The sequence below is a fragment of the Solanum stenotomum genome, chromosome 5, assembly GCF_019186545.1.
Source record: "Solanum stenotomum isolate F172 chromosome 5, ASM1918654v1, whole genome shotgun sequence".
NCBI lineage: Eukaryota > Viridiplantae > Streptophyta > Magnoliopsida > Solanales > Solanaceae > Solanum > Solanum stenotomum.
Window position 1 is genome coordinate 5166216 of NC_064286.1, and position 19375 is coordinate 5185590.

A 19375-nucleotide genomic window follows, 5' to 3' on the forward strand; every position below is an offset into this window, starting at 1 on the left:
GATGTTGGAGTTTAGACGTAGTCATTCACATTGTTCGCTTGCTTCACTACATAAGAGGGCGATAATCAGTCCAATATGGCTACCAATTAATTGCTTTTCTTAATGGTTGGAGTGGTTTCTTCAACTTTTTTCTAATCTGCTTTGGCCTTTGTGTTTTTGCCTTATATTTGATTCTGGAAGCTGCATGATCCAACCATATTGTTTTACCTATATAATGAGAAAAAAAGAAACAAACCCATCCCTTATGCTTTGAAATAAAAGAGGACTCTAATTGCTACCAAGGTTTTAATATCCATAGTAACCGAATTGTGCGTCAGCATGAGTTTATTAGTAAGTCTTTGTGCTTTGAAAATAGTACATCAGATTTGATAGTATCCAACTTCCTCTCCAAGGTCCAATTCAATAACCTTACGCCTTAACATAGGGGTTTCTCTTTGCAGTCTAAATTATTACAAGTCATCTTTTCCTATGTGCCAACTATTTTTGCTTTGATATTGTTGAGATCCTTCACAGGGATTACTTATGATGGACTGTTAACTTTTTATGTATGCTGCAACTACTCTTATTACTAAAATAGTACATATATCAATTGATGTGTTAGTTTGGGTAATTCACACTTTCAGGTAGAACCAAGATAGCTCTATGTATTGGATGAAAGGATAGGCAATTCTGAGCAATTTTTGGGTGCCATTTGATTGGTTGACTTTTCTAATTTGTGTTTTGAGACAATTTCAAACATATATATTGTTAAATGAGATCATTTATTAGATGGACTTAGATAATAACTGTGAGTTACTCTGAAGAAACTAGGAAATATGAGTCAATGTACCTGGCTCAACTTCGGTTAACTTGCTGAAGTCATGTAAATCCTGCTTTTCATGGAGAGATTACAAAACACCTAATGCACATATGCTTCATTAAGTTGCTTTAGTACATTTTCTTATCTTTGTGATAACTATGCCTCTGACATGTTCTTTCCCATCATATTTATTTAAGTAGAAATTACTCTCAGTTCCATTTCATCTCCGATGAGGATGAAAAGCTCTTAGTGTGACCTATGTTACCTGGGTCCTTTCATTTGCATTGACGTGCACATGTTGAGTGGGTGAAATATGGGTGTAGGTACTTCACACAAATTATTTTAATACACAAAAGAACTGCCAAAAAACTGCATGTACTCCTACTAGATACTTACACCTATATGACATCACCCTTAATCAGTCAATGTGATGATATACGATGTTACGGATATTTCTGCCTGTCTTCTGTAAGAGAATCTCAACAATGTAGTGAAAAACCAATTTGAAGAACCAACTGTTTTAGTGGCATGCTTCTGTGGGTGATTCTCTTTCCCTTAGCATACATATATCTTAAGGAATTTCTCTACGACTAGCAAAATGTGCATTATCAGACTAATGAAGAATCAAATAATTACTGTTCTTTTATTCTTTGGGATAATACTTGATAAAGAAAGCAACTGATTAGTATGCATAATTCTCATTCTTGACGAGGTTCCATTATGATATTGATTTCAATATTCATATTCTTGTCTTATTTAGAAGTGGCAGTAGGGAAGGACGAACAAGGGCAAATAAGTAATTCTAATGTTAACTTTGGGGTAAATTTGTAAATTAACTTTTCACATGTGTATCCAGTTTATGCTTTCTTTCCTTGTTCATCGGTAGAATCTACCATATGCTCGCGTAGCTAGCACCCTTCAAATTATGTTTGAGCCTCAAATTTTTCTTCGGTGTTGTTGTAATCTTTGGTTACACCAAGTTTTAGTTCCCCTTCTCCCCCAATTTTTCGGTAATGTGTCCAACTCTTGAAAAGAACCTATAATGGTTGCTTTTTTCCCATTTTTCTTTGGATTCTTAGGTTGTGTATCATAAAATGTATTTAATTTTCCCATGCATGTTTGAAAATAGAAATAAATATGTATATAACTTTGATGTACAGAGGCTTTTGTGGTAACGAGTCTAGGTGTGCTCTAAAGTCTAATAACAACAAGCATAGCTCTCACTTCGAATCGGCTTTAAACTCTTTCCCATTTTATTAACTTTGACTGCTCCAAATCGGGATATAAATTTGTAATCTGCGGAAATTGTGAAAATCTTTCTTCACCAATCCCTTTGACACTCATTCTTCAGGAATAAGGAGGAGTATTTTTAAGTTTGAATTTGTTCATTTAGAATATAATTTCTTCTGCTTCATATTTATTTAATATAAGTATTATCCCTCTCTTTTTGTTGATACATTTAACATAAAGTTGCCCCACTATTTCTGATGTGTGGCCTTCTCAGTAATTTGCAGGAATAACAGATTACATTTTCTGGGCACTGAATAGACAGGTTCTAATAGCAAATTGATGAACAATTTATCATTTAATCTCATATGAAGTGAAAGGATTCTTAGCTTTTGATTTGTGATGAACTTGAATGAAATAGGACTTCATATGTGGTATTGAGGTTTTCTATTTCTCTCAACTTTACTTGAAGTTTGCCTTGCAAAGTTTTCTCAAACTTTAGCCTAATTATGCCCTCATTTTCATTCTCGGGCTAATTAAAATTTCATTTATCAAAAACTATCGTAATTGGTTTATCTTCATCTATTTCGATTTAGTAAATTAGAGATCTACCAACAAAGGTGTTTGTATGCTGTTAATGAAAACACATACTGCCTTCTCTATTCTCTTCAACTCTTTTTCCCATCATCTTCTTCCTCTACTTTTTTCAGCTACATCTATCTCAACAGTTTATATTCTTGCAGCAGGCATCTTATGGTTGTTACTTTATACACTTGTAATCTTGCAGCAGACACTTTGTGATGGTTAATTGTTGCAACGTATTAATATTAATTCTTACTTCTTAACCTCTTTATAGGTTGTGAGTTTCGAATTTTGAGTTCATTTCAAATGAACACAGGTTGTTCTTTTTAAATTTAGGTGCCATAATCCCTCAATGTCTTCTCATATGTGTCTTTGCGTTTTTCTGATGTTTAAGTTTTAACTGTAAGAGTGGTTTAAGGAAATATGGATTATATAAGAGGAGAAAATAGAGTTGCAGCTAATGGTTCATCTCTGGCACAGATTCATTTCACAAGCTGTCCCTTTTTGTTAAAATTAACTTGTGACCTGAACTAATTCCTTTGATTTTGCTAAATCTAAACAGGAAACAACACTATACAACTACTATCTTGCTTTGGTGATGATGAGGGACAACCCCAGAAAATTATGCTATTAACGTCCCATTATTTGAATGAGCCAACCTAGCCAAAATTCTGGTAAGAACAGAATCGTCTATGGCAGCAATACGTGTACTTCATACCAAAACAAGTGTACTTGAAGTGTTCTTCTTCTTTTGTTAATCCCAAATCCTAATGTTGCTTGAATTTCTTTTGCACCTTTTACTTCTACTTTAGCATTTCTTGGATTTCGGGTGTGTTGGATACTCTTGCATGTGTGTGTTTTTCGCCAGAAATTCATTTGAACACCTGAGAAAGTGAAGGGCAGAGAAATGAACACGCCACAGAGAAAGTAAAGTCTCCATCTTCATTTTTTCCATATCTACAATTGAAAACAGAAGAAAATGAGGCCGAAAGATTATCGACCTGTGGTTTTGCTCGATTTTATCGGAGCCATTATTTTACTTCTGAAGTTCTCTTAGGCTTTATATATTTTTCATTTCTGGATAAACGTTTCTGGATATTGGATTTTGCTCTTCATGTTTTATTAGAACACTTGTACTTGCATTTTGGGTGAGTGTTCAAATGCTTTTATGAGATCTGAATTTGAAGGAAGGAACTTTCACACTACCAAGGTGTTTGATGAAATGCCCCCTTAAGGATTCTATTAGGAAATCATCTCTCATTTAACAATTCCAAAGATGCATTATTCACATTCACTAGAAAAAACTATTCAATAATCATAATATGCATTATATATCATTTTTGTTAAATAAATATTTATTTGAAATGCGTTTAGCTAGATATTTCATGTTCAAGCTGTATCAAGTGCTGATACTCCTACAACAAAATGTAACACCTTTTTATAACTTGCATGAGTAAAAATGTATGTATAGTCTAACTTTGTTGTGTATATGTGTACAGGTTAGCAGGATCGATTCATATGAAAAAGTCTACCTATATATTTTCACTTATTTCAACTAAGTGAGGTTACTGTAAGTAGCATTTACCTTCATAAATAGAGATATTATATTAAGAGTTGCTATTTATTCATCTTTCGACTCACGTGATGTGTATTAAGTACTACTAGGCCAATGATAAATTAATTGTTGTTAGTTTTTCTACTATGAATTTTATTAAATAAGTTTATATGCTATCTGTCGAGTAAATGTTACTAATATTTAAGTAATTTGAATGAAGATGCCGTAAATAGGGGTAAGGAATTTTAGCTTTAGTTTAAAACCTTAATATGTAATTGTATGTTTTAAACAATAAAATGAGCTTTCGATTTATTTTCCTTAAAATGGTGATGATGTTGCCATATGATAGGCTTAAGGGTAGGTAAATGAGATGCACTCCTACGCATACTACAAAGTAATTATAGCATTTATTATTTCTATTTGGTGTATATATGAAGTTTTACTCGCATGTTTACTCACATTGTAAAGTATATAGATGTCATATTAATGTTTTATGACATTCACTCTATTCTTTGAGCAAGAAAGCTTAACCCTGAAAAAATCTACTCAGTTTAAAACTAGGAGGAAAGTAGGGTCTTCCGTGATGCACTTCACCAATGAAAGATGTTTGTGGAGATTGAAGGCCTATTTTGACAGGTATCTTATTCTAAAAGTTAATCACACATCTTCTGCAGTACAATCACATTCTCTTCGTTATTTATTTTATTAGTTTTTGCATTATAATGGAGATGTTAGTCATGACTTTTTCAGTAAAACTATTGTTATTTTTTCCAGTCGTGTACATTAATGCACAAACATAAAGTTTTAGCTGAAAACTTTCTGTGATGATTCATATATTGTCAGGTTTAGTTTGATGCAAGAGACATAATCCTATAATGATGAAAAAAATTGAAATTTTCAGTTGACCGTGTTTATAGACATCATAAAACACATGAATTTTGAAAAAAGACAAAGATTCAAATAGATTGAATTCTACATATATATAGTGAAAATTCATTTCTCATCAATGGAAACCCTCAAGATCTCTTAAAATCTTTTAGAGTGCTAAGATGGAGTTTTGTCCCCATATTTGTTTGTTTCGCTGATAGAGACTCAACATAAAGCTAAAAAAAAGTGAGAATTTGGATTGGCAAAAGAGGTTGCAGGTTGATAGAATGGGAGGTGCACCATGTACAATTTCTCAGATTTTATATGCAAATGTCATTTTGTTGATATGTTCGTGGAGGAATTCTCCTAACTTTTGGAATAGTAACTGGTTCAAGGTTGAATCTGGCTAAGAGGGTGTTTGGATTGCTTTTACAAGGTCACTTCTAAGCTAAAAGCTAAAAGTCATAAGTTGGTTATACCCAACTTTTAGATTTAATTTTTTTTTTTGCCTTTTCTGGCAATCAAACACTACAAAAAATGACCTTAAATTCAAAAGCACTTAAAATCAGCAAATTAAATAGGAGTATTATGTACAACGCCATTGTATAGAGGATTTACCTCAGAGATTTTATATAGGAATTAGATGAAAGGTTAAAGAGTTACCTATATCTGGGACTTTCTTGAGGTGCAAAGAAGAATGACAAAAGTATCTGACTGAGATATATTAAATAGATGTCTCAGTAAGATGACTTCTTGAAAAAATAAAAAATGTCTTTCGATGGCAGACTCACTTCAGTTAATAGTGTGTTGGATAAAATTTCAACCTACTTATTGTTTTTGTTAAAGTTGCATGGTTATATGAGGAAAATTTGAATACCATAAAAACTGACCTCATGTGGAAAGGCGTAATACAAGAGAACTAAAGGTTATTAAATGACAAAAAAAAGTTATGATTCACAAGAAGGTTGGAGGTTTGAGAATAAGAAATCTAAGATTGCATAATAAGAGTTTATTATTTAAATGACTATAAAAGTTTAATGATGGTAATGAAAAATCTGATGAAATGTGAAATATGTGAAAGATACTTGGAGCCCTTTGTTTGTTCATAATGCATCAAGAGATAGTATATGGAGTAATATCACTGAAATATGAGTTTCAAAAGTAGTTGGTAGAACAATTCATATGTTTAAGTAGGAAGAAAACATAACTTTTTTTTTAAGATTACCTTTGCCTACAACTAATTTTACTTTTTTGTATACTGCTCATTAGATTGATCTTTTAAGTTTCAAACTCATGACCAAGTGAAAGAGCTCTAATGCCATGTTAGACCTGGACATGAATGAGATAAATATGTCAAAAACATATTAGACTTCATCTCATCATTTTCTTCTTCTTTTTTAAATCTATGTTGTTCTGACTCTTCAAAAATGTCAATTCTCCAAAAGTAATGCCCAAAGTAAAGAGTACGCGCAACATTCAAAAAAATTCACATGAAGTTGTAGCTGACATGTGAAATTCCCGGCCATTTATTTCTACCAACTGTGGAATCAAATTGAGAAGACGTACAAACAAATTTCTTGATATTTTTTTATGGAATAAAAACAAACCGCACAAGGTTGGCTTCTTTCTAAATGATCTGGCGAGTTCTGCTGTCTCTTGAATAGATGCAGCACTTTCGCTCTGCGTCTCCCATATGTTGAAGAAGCCGAATAGCTAAAAGGTGAAATATATTCTAAGGCTTATTAGTCTAAAGTTCGCCAATGCAATAGATAATTTTATTTACTTTATCACCGTTCTTCATATTTAAATAGTCTTTAATTCATTTTTGCCTTGGCAAAAAGGGCAAACTGCAAAGCACATCCAATAGTTGTTCTAAGATGGTCATTCAAACTACGACAGCTAGCATTGCAAGATGCAACATCACAACACTTAAAAGTTGAACAACTTATTCAATTACTCCATGTTCTCTTCAAATCAACAAGTAAATTCAATTATTTCCTGTGTGTACATTTTATAATGCACATACAAATTTACCTTTCTTGGAAGAAGCAGAAATTGACTAAGGCAGGAAACTTTTTGAAGACAATAGCTCAACCATTTTTACACGTTCTGCTTACGTTATTCATCTAATGCAATTTTAGTTTTTACATCGCTATGTTGCAACTTTTTAAGTTCTTTACTGCTATTCTTCGTTACCACAAATAAAATGTTGGGCCCGTGCTAGCACGGGCCATTCCCATCTAGTATATATATATATGAAGGATCTCGATGAAAATAACTGGACTCGTATGAATCTATACTTCTCAGCTAAGTTCACCCTTAATTTATATGGCCTAGTTCAATTTATGAAAGTCAAACAGTTTAACTTTGATCATGAATTCATGCATGAAGTCTTTAATCTTTTTTAAATAAAATTTACATATTTAAGCCCTACGTAAAAAGTAGTATAGCTCACAAAGATATCTTAAAAGACATGAAAAATAAAACGACTTAGTTGAATCTCGAAATTTGAAAGATACTCTGTACAAAAGGAGTAGTTAGTTAGGACCCCAAATGCAGCTCAAATACATAACAATTCTGAGTGATTCCTCTGTTATCCTCTTTTTCATCCTTCCTTCAACAAATTCCCCTTTATCTGACGGCGTCGTATCATTGATATTGCTACTAGTAGATTCACATCTCTTGTATTTATCTTTCACTTCTGTAATTGCTTCTTCTGCTAATTTTTTTGCTCTAGGAATAATTAATTTGATCATATATATTTCTGCGCTGGAAATAAAATTGTTTAATTTTGAGAAGATATATAATATGAAGTCAAGTTTGCTTCATATATATAGCTGTATAAAGGAGTCGATGCATCATTTCAAATACGCAAATGCTACATCATGTAGTACACGCGTTTCAATTGTTATGTTTTGATTTAAGGAAAAAAGACAAATATATCTCTGAACTATCATAAATGATATACATATATCCTTAGTCATATTTTTGGGACATTGATGCCTATGTCGTCCAAAAACTAGAGCATATATACGCTTTATACTAACGGCCATACATGTGCCATAATCTTATCTACCGACTCAATATTATAAATATCGGGTCGAAGATTGCGCCACATGTCCCTATTTAGTCTTCCGTTAGAGTGAACGTCATATATGCTTTAGTTTTTGGAAGGCAGACACATCAATGTCCCAAAAGTATGACGGTGGGTATCTGCATACCATTTACGATAGTTCGGAGATATATTTATCCTTTTTCCCTTTGATTTATTATGAANTTCTGCTAATTTTTTTGCTCTAGGAATAATTAATTTGATCATATATATTTCTGCTCTGGAAATAAAATTGTTTAATTTTGAGAGGATATATAATATGAAGTCAAGTTTGCTTCATATATATAGTTGTATAAAGGAGTCGATGCATCATTTCAAATACGCAAATGCTACATCACGTAGTACACTCGGTTCAATTGTTATGTTTTGATTTAGGGAAAAAAGACAAATATATTTCTGAACTATCGTAAATGATATGCATATACCCTCAGTCATATTTTTGGGACATTGGTGCTCATGTCGTCCAAAAACTAGAGCATATATACCCTTTATACTAACGGACATACACGTGCCATAATCTTATCTACCGATCCAATATTTATTAAATATCGGGTCGACGAATAAGATTGTGTCACGTGTCCCTATTTAGTCTTCCGTTAGAGTGAAAGCCATAAATGCTTTAGTTTTTGGAAAGCAGACACACCAATGTCCCAAAAATATGACAGTGGGTATATACATACCATTTACGATAGTTCAGAGATATATTTATCCTTTTTCCCTTTGATTTATTATGAAATTTTTAAAAGTAAATAAGTTTTTTAAATTTTGTAACTCATAAATTAGAGATATGTGAAATTCAAGTACGCATGTCCATACTAGTAGATAGGAGTATTTTGTCTTGTTGGCTTTACTAGTAGTCATAGGACTATATACTTGTAGAATATTTTTTCTTTGATTTTTGTTACTATGATCTATTATTTCATGTAGTTTGTTAGCAATATTAATTTATTAAAGTATTGTTTTGATACTATTTATTATATCTTATACTTTCGTTATGTTTTTCAGATTGTTTTTGTCTTGAGTTGGACGTCATTGACATCAATCTTTCTATCTCATCTTTGAGGTGAACATAAAGTCTACGTGTACTCTACCTTATCAGACCTCACTAATAAAATATAATCTTGTAATTTTAGATTTTAACGATATCATGCAAAAAGTTGAATTAATTAAAGAATCACTAAAAAAGAAAAATACATTCTTTTAAAATTATAAATATATATAAAAGTTAAATATAATTTATAAACGTTGGAGAAAGGATCTAAATTATAAAAGATTAATATATTTTCTGGTCAGAAGACAGTTGAAGGCTTGCAACTTGTCAAAAGATTCCACCTTATCACTACTGTCTGAGTACTCAATTTATATACATTTGCAGCAGTATATATTCATGTTGCATTTTTTTTTTTTATAACGATGATGTTCGAGTCAATTTATTCCTAAGTAATTTTTTATGGTAGTATAGAATTTGTTAGTCTGATTTGGTAAGTTTACATTAGAGTCGAAAAGATAAATTTCAACTACGAATATATAAGAACTAAAATTGTGAATGAAGGATGCTCCATTTAGCACATTATCTATTGTGTTGAAGAATCAAATTCTCTAGTTACTAAATAAAAAATAAATTACGAAATATAGGAACATAAAAATTTTTATTGTGAAAATCTCCTTATTTAAGGGGGTAAAAATATCTTTTTTTTCGTATAGAATTTGCCTCCAATCTCCTTTAAAATTCGAGTAATTTTTAATTATCTTTATAATTAAAGAAATTAACTCTGACACCTTTCACATTTACATTTATCCATTCCAACAATCTTTTTCAAACCTACACTCCTACTCTAGAAAGTAGAAAACAAAACATCAACACTCTAATCACCTATTGTAATACTTCTATAAGCAAAGGCGAAGTTAAGTAAAGATTCGTGACGTTCGAACGAACTCAGTACCTTTTTAATCTTCAATTGAAGTTTATCCCAAGTTTGCATCCATGTTGTCTCCACAAGTACTGGAGGAATGAGGATATAAGCATGTGAAACCTTTTTCATAAAATATTATAATTGTTGTACTTCATCAAGGTGTTGTTAAAGGATAAGACTTGACACATAGACATGTCATATAACTTGAAAATATCATGTTTGCTAAGTGTAAAATTTTATCCCTATTGGATATTTATATTTTATATAACTACTTATGATTTTTTTTTTGATTTATACCCATTATCTTAAGCTTTGGATAGAATTGATTCATTGACTCAAATAGTTCATGGGAGAAAATTAAGTCCACGAACGCTTACTCCCCACCGCATTTTACTCTATACTTTTTTACTTACATACCATTCATTAGAAAATAAGTAAGACCTTCACTTGTTTTTCAAAAAAATATTTTTAATTTCATGAACAAACATTTTCTCTATACCAAACACACCCAACATGGTTAATTACTTTATATTTTTACTTTATTAATTTAGTAGGGTAATACTATAATGTTTTTTAAAAATCAAGATTATGATAATGATATTGTGTAGCTAGTGTAAGTGAAAAATATAACTCCTAACATATCATAAGATATCAATTTATTTATTTTTGTAATTTTCGTACTATCTTTTAGACAATTTTGCTTATTGGCGTTGATGTATCATACAAGAAACGAAACAATCTCATATAAACATTTACTTCTAATAATTTAAGATTGCAACTCAATAAAAACCACAACCACCTACTATAGTCCTGAAAATGGGGTAGGAAGAGAATAAAATATACGTAAATTTTAACACTACCTAGAGAAGGTAGAGAAATTATTTTCAAAAGACCCTCAGGTCAAGTAATGAACATTAGAGCAGCTAACACAACCATACAGAAGTAAAGAGGACATAAAAAATAATGAGATTGTAACTCGTGTAAAGAAAATCATATTGTAAGTCTCTTATCAAATCATAGAATCATAGCATATAATAATTTTCTTGAAATTTCAAGTTACAATAGAGAGATATCTCCCATCATTTCCAGAATCATATACTAAGAAATTCAGCTCACATTTACACTGTAATTGATCAAGAAATTAGTATGCAAAATACTGAAAAGTCAATGTCATAATATATCTCACAACTCACAAGAACCATTTCCCATCTATATATATATATCACATAAATCATTATGGTACTTGTCACAGAAGAAGATTTTGAACAAAAGTTGGGATTAAAGAATCAACTGATATGTGAAATGTCAACTTCCTCAGGAATTTTGAATGTGTCTGCTGCCCCGAATTTCCTCTGTTCTTCCACGACCGAATCTTCCTCTTCACCATCACTATCTCCGTCATCACAATCATGATTGACATGACTTGAAGGGTCGTGTACACTTTTGGATCTGCAATCATGGGTAGCAAGCATCTTAACTTGGCCAAGATGTGCGATTTCTACCACAACTGTGTCATCATCAACGGGGAGAGGCTGCTTCCATGGTTCCCCATCGATCCTCATGAATGTGTGGTCAGCTGCACCCTTATGAAACTCAAACCGGATACGATGTGCCTACAAACAGAGAAATGTAACCAAAAAATTCAAAAGAAGGAAGGCAGCTCAAGTTTAGCAGGTCATGCTTTCATATGTTCCTTCATCATGTATGAATAAAAGATAACACGTGAAATCTACGTATGAATATCACTATATGGTATGTCTATAGAAGTGCATGCATAATATATACACACCTTTATCCTTGAAAGAACAAATTAATATCCCAAACCTGTGCAAGCCGTGTCCCATGCCCATTTGGAGCAAGAAGAACCATTCCATGCCAAGCATTTCTAAAGCCAACAACCTCAATGAGGCCATCATCAACAAATGGTGGAGTCAAGTCCCTCTGTCCATTTACATTGATAAATACATGATTAGAAAAGGAAAGGAAAAGTTAAAAAAAGGTTTTTAAGACAGAAATCTATTGATATAACAGGTGTGCACACATAGAAAACAGAAAAAAAGGAAAAAATGGTAGATGGTGGAAGAAATAAATAGAGTACAGACATCTCGGCGTTTGTTGCTATTTGGTGTTCCCCAAGGATTTAGTCCACCAGAAAAGCTAGGCAAGTTTAGGCACACAATTGACCTGATACTGCAAGTACAATGGGACAAAGAAGAGGAAATGTGTTCATATCTCAGATGTTGTCATGTTTAGCAATCAACTAGCAAAACATAGAGACAATGACATGATACAACCAGAATTATACTACAGGAGAAGAGCCATAATCTCTTCTAACTTTTTTTTGTAACACCAACTAATTGATGCTACCTGTGAGGGATGTCAAGGTCTTGCCATTCGCCATGCTTTTTCATTATCTTAACCTTGGCCAGTTGAGCTATGTTCCTGCAGTAAATGTAAATCCATATATGCTCATAATATATACCATCAAAGAGGCAATAGTAAAGATAATGAATCCAATAAATATTTACTTGAACCATTGTTCTTTCCTCTTGATATTATAAAAAAGCACGATGTCTCTCCTATTTGCATAAATTTACCGGCACAAGTTATGCGTCAGATAAATCTTGTAGTAGTTACTGAGTTCTCCACAAATTTTGTTTTTTCATGTTCGAGTTATATAAGTCCGAGGAAATATAAATGGCTATTTAAGGATAGTATAGAAGGAGAAGAACTATATTAGAAGTTGATTACAAATAAATTTGTGAATATTAAGTTAGCAGTTATTTCATTGGAAATGCACATAAGATTTTTGACTATTTAATACGAAGTTATGAATTCTGGCATGGTCACCACCATTCTGAAATTAAAAATGTAAATATAACGAAGTCCTCTTGGTTAATCATATCTAGCTAATTAATTTCCTTATGTACATGAGAGATTCCATTACAATTATTGTAAGAAAAGATCTACAAGAAGTTATGAATTAAGCACACGGAAGATTCACCTTGAAGAAGGATGAACAAGGGATGCAAAAAACCATCCTTGCGTACATCCAAGCCTTGCATATGTACTCTAATGAGAAAGCCAGAAATCCATAAGTCAAACTTTCATAAATAATACCACAAGTTTAGAATAAAATGAAATGCTTGTTTTCAAGAAATAATCCAGGGTATTGCATTTTTATAAGCCTAGAGTACAGAAGGACACCATAGGCTTAATCTCGGAGAATGCTAAATCACTACCTCAAGGAAAAAGTACACAATAACTTCATTCAAGCACGAACACTGGCAATAGAGTGTAGAGACCATCAATTCTATTTACATGATAATTATTAAGCTGAACAGAAAATGAGTTATCCCTTTTCTGATAGTACACAATGTGATAGCAAAAGTATTTTCAATGTTCTGTAACAATTTGAAAATTTTCAAAAACCTCTCTTTTACCGCATGTCTGAAAAATGAAGATGCAAATGAGCCCTTACGAAAGATTCAAGGATTTCCACAAATCCCTTCCTTCCCTCTCTGAAAAGAACCGTTACATCTCACCCATCGTTTTATCAGCTAAGTCAATTGCTAAAATTCATAATACTTTTGTTTTTTCTGCTTTTTCAGGTATCACAGAACTAAAATCTATTGAGTTCAAGATAGATATTACTACAAAAGGATACAATGAGTCAGATAATATATGAAAATGGATCCAAGTCATCTTAATTCCTCACCTTTCAAGAATAAATGTATAAAAATGGAACCAAGTCATCTTAATTCTTCATGCACTTCAATACCTGATTGACAAGCTGGTTTTTGAACTTTTCAGGATGCATCTTTCGTTCTGAATGAAATGCATATGATACTTGTGCATCCATCCCTGATGACAAAGAGAATTTAAGATTAGATCTGTTACTAGATAAACAATAGTACAAGCAGCATAGTACTTTCAAAATACACTCATCTTTCCTTTTCGGGTTTGAGACATAATTTGTAGCCACCTTATTCATGTCAACTACAATATCAGGATGCTTTCGTATCCAAATACAGGTTGTCATTCAGTGAAATCATTGTCCAATGTAGGCCTTCACAAACTTATTATCTCTGACTTATTTAAAAAATTTATCAATTGATTCTTTCTAGCTTTATAATACAAAGAACCTCCTTTCTGGTTTCAATATTTACACTTTGAATTAATTATGAAAGACACCATCTTAAAAAAAATATAGAGATTATTCTATTTTGACACAAGAAGGAAGATTTTCTTATTATATCCGTTCTTGTTTGATGTCATCAAATGTGGCAGAAAAAAATGAAAATGTGGGATGGCTTTCAGGAACGTATTTCATAATCAAGAGAATATTCCTTACCCATGCTGAAATAATTCCAGAATCCTCCACGAAATGTATGGCATCCTTCCTGTGAGATATTAAATAAGTAGTTTGATTATTGCTATAAAAAGAAATTTTTTAAAAGAGGAGCTTCTGCTCTTCAATTTCAACAAAGATAAAGCTTGTAACAGACAATAAAATTGAATATGATTCTCAAATCCCACAAATTGCGCATGCATGCATCTGCTTTCATTTAATAATCAAATTAGAAATTTGTATAGGAATTTCATAGTGAAATTACATACCTAGCCTGAAGCAGGACCTCATATGTGCAAGTAAATACATAAAAATTAAGTTCGAAAATTTCATAAGTGTAATGAATATGGAAGAGGCATTCAGGTTCTTAAGTGTACTGTAGTCTTTCAATTTGCACCTTCTTCTCTGTGAAGATTATATTAGAATATTTTACGTAAATAATTTGTATTCAGATAGAACATAGGTCAATGAATTAGCACACTACAAGCAATTGTAAAATATGATATTACAATTCGACCGAACACTCTTTTCAAATTGAAGTCGCCTTAGTATAGAAAAAGGAAAAGAACAAAAACAAAAGAAAAAAAGTAAGATAATGCCACAACTTGGTTTATGGAGTAGGAGCTCCAGTGCTCCACAGTGGTTTTTCATACAGCCAAGTCTCACAAAGAATGTAACACAGAAAGAAAAGTAAAGATGACAGGGACCTTAGGCGCACATGAAAGATAGAGCTAGACGAATATGATACTGTAATTTTTCATGTTAAACAATAGAAGTTTCCTTAGTACAGCTCTTACCACATTAAGATCATCAGAAGCTGACACCCGGTGAAACGCATGCAACGAATGAGGCAATTCAAGTGGTGCAATAGGATCACAGCAACCCTCTTTTGGTGCTCTCATCCTCATTAGAATGTGCCAACTGTTTAAACGGCAAATCTTTCAATATTTGCTGATTGATATCAATCAATGTCATCAATTAAACTATAAAATCACTTATAATATTGTGAGTACGGTATAAAATGAGACAAATCATCAAACCTTAATAAGAATATCGGATATAGCAATACTAAAACTTCCATTAAACTTCTATAGATCAGAACTTCCAAAAAGCTTTAAAAATTTATGAAGTTTTGAAATAGTTTATTAGGGTTGTGCAATAATTTAACCAAAAGGTTTTAAAATAATCGACATAAATGATACTTTTGAAACACAGATCTATCAGCTTTTGAATATATAATTGTCCTTAACACAACCATAAAACAAAAGAGTTTTTGAAAATAACAACATTGCTAATGCTACTTCTATTTTGTGAATTAAGCTTTCATGTTATCAACAGTTCTCACAATAAATGTAATATCTACAAAATGTTGCCCAATTATAATAGTGCACGGAAGAAATTAAAAGAAGGGTGGATATGCTTCCAGTATCACTTTTTAGTTTACTGCAAGATAAACTATACAGGTAAAAATATATGAAGACACTGCAAGTCTGCAACTATTCCTTTTTATCTATCCGGGCTAATTTTTTACTTCTCAATATTACCTTTTCCCTTTTCTTTCTGTTCTCTGGAAAAAGAAAAAAGAAACATTTTATTACTCATGAGCCTTACAGGTCCTGCATTGTATTCACTATAATTACTAGCTCTCATCTCAATAATTTTAAATGGGATACTTAATTTGGTTAGAGCATACAATATCTCTAGTTTGAATCAGACACTGGCAAGAATTTTAGTGAACAATTGAACGTCCTTTTAAAGGAATCAACTTTCAATTTAGAAAAGCTCACAGAGCCCAGAGGCCACTATAACATACACAAACTAACTCTTTGAATCGTTTGAATGGAATAACCTGTCTATCTTCATTTCTTTTGCATCCATTACTTTCTTCAAGAATGAGATAACCGAGTTTTGGTCAGTTCCTGGATTCTTCTTGCCCTGCCAGTTACAACAAATTCATATTAATATGGTGTATCATCCTCTATGATGAATTCTGAATGATGTATCACAGATGAGATAAACTTGAATTCCACCATCTAACTTAAGTGGAAAACTTAAATGAGCTGGTTTGTCTACAAAATTTCATGTGATAGCATAAGCTAAACTAAAAATAATAATCACTCAATGAAATAGCAGTAAACATTATAACAGTTGTCACACAACTCTATTTGCATCAATCATTGACAGAAAAATATATCCAGCACATATTGGCGAGTTGCGCTGTTCAGCTAAGGATCCTTACCCAGCCAAAAGAGAATGGAAGGTTGTTTCCAGTTCCCAAAGGCACAGTAGCAATTGGTGGTGGCTGAGATAGTTTGAGATCAGATACAACTCCAAGAAGCCAGCCAGCTGTGCCATCGCCACCTGCAACCTAGTAAACAACTGTGTCAAGGCTAAATGCCGGAAAGAAATCATCAGGTAAATTTATAAGAAACTCGGTAAATATAATAAACTACTTAAAAAAGAGTTGTACTCACAATGATCCTCAATCTCTCCTCAAGTTTCGCGGCAAATTCATCACCATTGTTCTTTAGTTTTTCTAGATTCAGATAGAGTCTGTGTAAAACACTATCAGGAGTTTCTTTTCCCAAATCAAAAACCTGAAAAGTTAAAATGCAACTATATGAGGGATCTGCCTGAAACCACAGAACGAAAACAGAAAAGACAAAATGATAAAAGAGAGCCACACAATTTATTTATCAAGCTTAAAAAGGAAACAGTGAAGTGGTGTCTCTAAATTCTATATCCCATTAAAGGTTTAGTGGTACTGTCACAACCTGACTTAAGGTCTAACTTTTTAACTGAGAATTGGTAAAGATGACTCAAAAAGAAATTTTTTCAATCTAGTCTTAAACTTTATGTTCACCAAGCTTTGCTATGTGAATCAAGGCAACCAGCTTCAATACCTGATATTTGTTAAGAAGTGATTGATATGTATTAAGAAGATCTCCACCAAGTTGACCTCCACTTTTAGAGTTGATGAATACTAGCACGGGACATGTAGGTACATCAGGCAATTTTACATCATCACTCTGACTTGCATCCTCAGAAAGTATATAGGTAGGGATATAGAAATCTTTCTTGATGTCCTCATTAAAATTGCTTTCGGAAGTGGCCATAACTAGCTGTACCTGCAAACCAGAAAGAGTTGGTGAAAAGAATATATATGAAAAGACAAAACCATCACTAGTTCAATACATGAATATGCTACAATTTGTTATATATACAATCAATCAATCAATCAACTATCCCTCAATCTCAAATTAGTTAAAAACAGTTAAATGAATCCTCTATATTCATTTTTCTGCAATGGTGGTATTCGGGCAACTTTTGTGCAACTTAATAATCTACTTGTCAACCTGCTAAAACCCAGTTAACATGGGACCCCAACATTAGGTAACCAAGCATCAGGATGGGTTTTGGAAACATGTTAAGAAAACGGACCTTGGACATAATTCAACCTCACAGCTAGTTCAAGCAGCGAACATTGCCCAAAATCATATAAAGAGACTACGATCCGAAACATCAAGCAACATAGGATTCTAATAAAAAACATTGAATTTCATATCCGCTAGGTCAACATTTCCATCCAACAGTCAAGCAATTAAGAGTTTCCAATACAAAGATGGCACTCATTTACAACATTCAAAGCAATAAAGACTGTTTCTTTTTGCAACCCTTCACTGAACAACATCGCTTTTTGAGCCAAGGGTCTATTGGAAACACCCTCTCCACCCTACAAAGATAGGGTAAGATCTGTGTATATTTTGCCCTCCACAAACCCTACTTGTGGAATTACACTGGGTATGTTGGTGTTGTTGTTAAGCAATAAAGTGTATTTTTTCTTGCAACCCTTTCCCAAATAACTTCACTTTTTTTGAGTCGACGGTCTATCCGAAGGTAGGGGTAAGATTTGCCTACATTTTACCCTCCTAGACCTCATTTATGAGATTCTACTGCTTATGTTGTTGCTGTCGTTAAGCAATAAAGAGTGTTAACCATACAAAGTTGTCATTCATTTTACAACATTCAAAGCAATAAAGAGTGTGACCCATACAAAGCTGGCATTCATTTACAACATCCAAAGCAATAAAGAGTATCTCTTCTCACAACTCTTCCCCGAATAACTTCATTTTCTTTGAGACGAGGGTCCATTGAAAAGAATCAATCTAGCCCATAAAGGCAAGGGGTAAGATCTGCCTACATTTTACACTTCCCCACCCCACTTGTGAGATTACAACGAGTAAGTTCTTGTTGTTAAGTGTGACCCATATTGAAGGGCGTACAAATTTTCTTCTCAATTATATTAAAGGTGTGCAAAATCAAATATAACCTCTATACACCACATAATTTTCAAACGAAGGATGTGCAGTGGATCACTCTTTCGCATAAGGTAGTTCCGCCCATGGACCCATACAAGTAGCAATCATTTCAACAGCTAAAAAGACAAAAACATCAACATTTTCTCACTGAGGAAATCAAGCTATTACATCTTAAACGCAATTCAGATTATAAAAAAACACGATCACAAAGGAATACAAAGAGATTAACTGTTACTTTTTTATTCCAACGATAAAAATAAACATTGCAAATCGAATGAATTTGGATGAGAAATTAGCGAGTGAAGAGAGAATTTACCTGAGAAAACAGAGGATTGGGCTGAGAAATTCCAACTGAAACAGAAAATGCAACTACTTTGTAGAGAGAGTAAAAAAGAATTGGATCTAAGGGTGTGTTCGGTACGAAGGAAAATGTTTTCCTAGAAAATGTTTTTCTCGAAAACAAGTTGATTTTTGACTTATTTTCTCATGTGTGATTGGTGAGTAGAAAATATTTTCTGGAAAAGATTTTTAGTGTTTGATTTATGAATGATTTTTTTTTTTGAGAAATATCTTTTATTTTTACTAGGGTAGAAAATAATTTTTGAAATTGAAAATATTTTTTAAAAATAAACTTAAATTTTTTTTGGGTG

General features: G+C 32.5%; 1 protein-coding gene across 2 annotated transcripts; it reads right to left on the bottom strand.

Annotated features, from left to right (window-relative positions):
* Positions 1-11031: 11031 nt before the first annotated feature.
* LOC125865740 (diacylglycerol kinase 5-like) lies at positions 11032-19125 on the bottom strand. 2 transcript variants are annotated; one of them, XM_049545975.1, is made up of 13 exons: positions 19042-19125; positions 17310-17534; positions 16881-17003; positions 16646-16774; positions 16256-16341; positions 15204-15327; positions 14410-14458; positions 13837-13919; positions 13060-13127; positions 12423-12497; positions 12158-12245; positions 11880-11996; positions 11032-11668 (listed from the first exon to the last, which is right to left on the bottom strand). In XM_049545975.1, exons 2-13 carry the CDS (start codon positions 17520-17522, stop codon positions 11342-11344), a joined length of 1482 nt encoding a protein of 493 aa, XP_049401932.1. In that variant the 5' UTR covers positions 17523-17534; positions 19042-19125; the 3' UTR covers positions 11032-11341. The 2 variants fall into 2 exon arrangements, with proteins under 2 accessions (XP_049401932.1, XP_049401931.1); XM_049545974.1 differs by lacking the exon at positions 19042-19125 and adding an exon at positions 17848-17992.
* Between the last annotated feature and the right edge of the window lie 250 nt (positions 19126-19375).

Excerpts from the sequence above, each read along its gene's own strand:
- LOC125865740 (XM_049545974.1), bottom strand. Across the intron at positions 15,328-16,255 it reads AAAGAAATGAAGATAGACAG|TTGGCACATTCTAATGAGGA; the intron begins GTTATTCCATTC and ends CCGTTTAAACAG. Across the intron at positions 14,459-15,203 it reads CTTCTGATGATCTTAATGTG|GAAGGATGCCATACATTTCG; the intron begins GTAAGAGCTGTA and ends AATATCTCACAG.